The sequence below is a fragment of the Micropterus dolomieu genome, unplaced genomic scaffold, assembly GCF_021292245.1.
Source record: "Micropterus dolomieu isolate WLL.071019.BEF.003 ecotype Adirondacks unplaced genomic scaffold, ASM2129224v1 contig_12273, whole genome shotgun sequence".
In the NCBI taxonomy this organism is placed as follows: domain Eukaryota; kingdom Metazoa; phylum Chordata; class Actinopteri; order Centrarchiformes; family Centrarchidae; genus Micropterus; species Micropterus dolomieu.
The window spans coordinates 788-2,732 of NW_025741259.1; the positions used below are offsets into that span (position 1 = coordinate 788).

General features: G+C 41.8%; 1 protein-coding gene across 1 annotated transcript; it reads right to left on the minus strand.

Annotated features, from left to right (window-relative positions):
- Positions 1–49: 49 nt before the first annotated feature.
- On the minus strand, positions 50–1,497 carry LOC123966029 (piezo-type mechanosensitive ion channel component 2-like). Its single transcript, XM_046042272.1, has 4 exons — positions 1,494–1,497; positions 909–1,109; positions 626–830; positions 50–350 (listed from the first exon to the last, which is right to left on the minus strand). The coding sequence occupies exons 1-4, from the start codon at positions 1,494–1,496 to the stop codon at positions 178–180; spliced, it is 582 nt and encodes a 193-aa protein (XP_045898228.1). The 5' UTR covers position 1,497; the 3' UTR covers positions 50–177.
- Between the last annotated feature and the right edge of the window lie 448 nt (positions 1,498–1,945).

The following is a 1,945-nucleotide window of genomic DNA, read 5'->3' on the forward strand; positions in this document are numbered from 1 at the left end:
TGGGGCCCAATGTAGGGCCCAGTATTCGAAAGCTTGGTCTCCACCAGAGGTCATGGGAGAAGTATTGCATTATGTGACAGACATGCAGGAGACAAGATATAAACAGTTAAGAGATTTGGTTTGTTAAAATAAAAACAGCTCCCACAGCAGGTGGGATTCATTAGTTGTTACCTTCTCTCAAAGTTCTCTCAATGTGTGTTTTATGCTGAGGGAGGAAAACAAAATCTGCTGAATGAAGATGATCTTACAGAGGAGGAAGAGGGGGTTGGGGGGTGTCAGGTGATCAGGGAGGAAGAGCCACTTCACGACATTGGAGTCCATGTTGGAGGACGGAGGTCTCCAGGGATAATCTGAAAGAACCACGTTCCTGCTCTTACAAAGAGTTTCAACTTTTTCTTCAAAACATTTATGGTTTTATGAAAAATATGAAGTATTCTTTCTTCAATTTTCAGATTTAATTTAAATGCTTGTGTTTTTGTGAATGATCTGCTTCAATCAGTTTTATCTCTGTGGACAGAGTCCAAGATGTATTTAACCTAGCATGAAAACACCTCCTTTAATCTTTTCAGTGTAAAAGCCTTGACAGGTTTGCTAACATGGTTTCTACGTTGAGGTGAGTTTGTACCTTTACAGGCAGCTGGAGGGAATCCGATACACAACAGGTACTGGAAACACAACAGCCCCGACAGGAAGTAGCAGTACTTGGGCCACACTGACGCAATGCGCTTCCTGCTGCGCCGTGATAGGATGGTGATGAGGCCGCAGGCGTGGCCAACAGCAAACAGATCCATCCGCTGTCCAATCACGTTCACGGCCAAAAGGAAGCAGGTCTGAGGAGGAAGAGAGTGCAAATGTTTTTAATCAGGCAGAGGTTAGCCTGTTGCTATGCTAATGTGTGTGTGTCTCACCTCCAGTCCAAACTTGTAGAAGAAGTAGTTGAGGAAGTACTTAACACAGCACAGCACGCTGTCGTCTAGGTGACGCCTGGTGATGTCATGAAACAGCGTTCTGGTGGGGGGCGGGACTTTGTTATGGTTGAGACGGTGGAGCTCCTGGTGTCTGTAAATGGTCACCTCGAAGGCTAACAGCGCTAACATCATCAGGTTATACTGTAGAGACATGTTAGCATGATGCTAAGTTATCAGCATTACCATCATCTTGTTATAGTGTAGAGACATGTTAGCATGATGCTAAGTTATCAGAGCTACCATCATCTTGTCATTCTGTAGAGATATGTTAGCATGATGCTAAGTTATCAGAGCTAAAATCATCTTGTTATACTGTAGAGACATGTAAGCATGATACTAAGTTATCAGAGCTACCATCATCTTGATATTCTGTAGAGACATGTTAGCATGATGCTAAGTTATCAGAGCTACCATCATCTTGTTATTCTGTAGAGACATGTTAGCATGATGCTAAGTTATCAGAGCTACCATCATCTTGTTATTCTGTAGAGACATGTTAGCATGATGCTAAGTTATCAGAGCTACCATCATCTTGTCGTTCTGTAGAGACATGTAAGCATGATGCTAAGTTATCAGAGCTACCATCATCTTGATATTCTGTAGAGACATGTAAGCATGATGCTAAGTTATCAGAGCTACCATCATCTTGATATTCTGTAGAGACATGTTAGCATGATGCTAAGTTATCAGAGCTACCATCATCTTGATATTCTGTAGAGACATGTTAGCATGATGCTAAGTTATCAGAGCTACCATCATCTTGATATTCTGTAGAGACATGTAAGCATGATGCTAAGTTATCAGAGCTACCATCATCTTGTCATTCTGTAGAGACATGTTAGCATGATGCTAAGTTATCAGAGCTACCATCATCTTGTCATTCTGTAGAGACATGTTAGCATGATGCTAAGTTATCAGAGCTACCATCATCTTGTCATTCTGTAGAGACATGTTAGCATGATGCTAAGTTATCAGAG

Bases quoted from the DNA above. Each gene is read 5' to 3' on its own strand.
- LOC123966029 (XM_046042272.1), bottom strand. The intron at 831-908 runs GTGAGACACACA...CTTCCTCCTCAG, and splicing joins TCTACAAGTTTGGACTGGAG to ACCTGCTTCCTTTTGGCCGT. The intron at 351-625 runs GTACAAACTCAC...TGGTTCTTTCAG, and splicing joins CCCTCCAGCTGCCTGTAAAG to ATTATCCCTGGAGACCTCCG.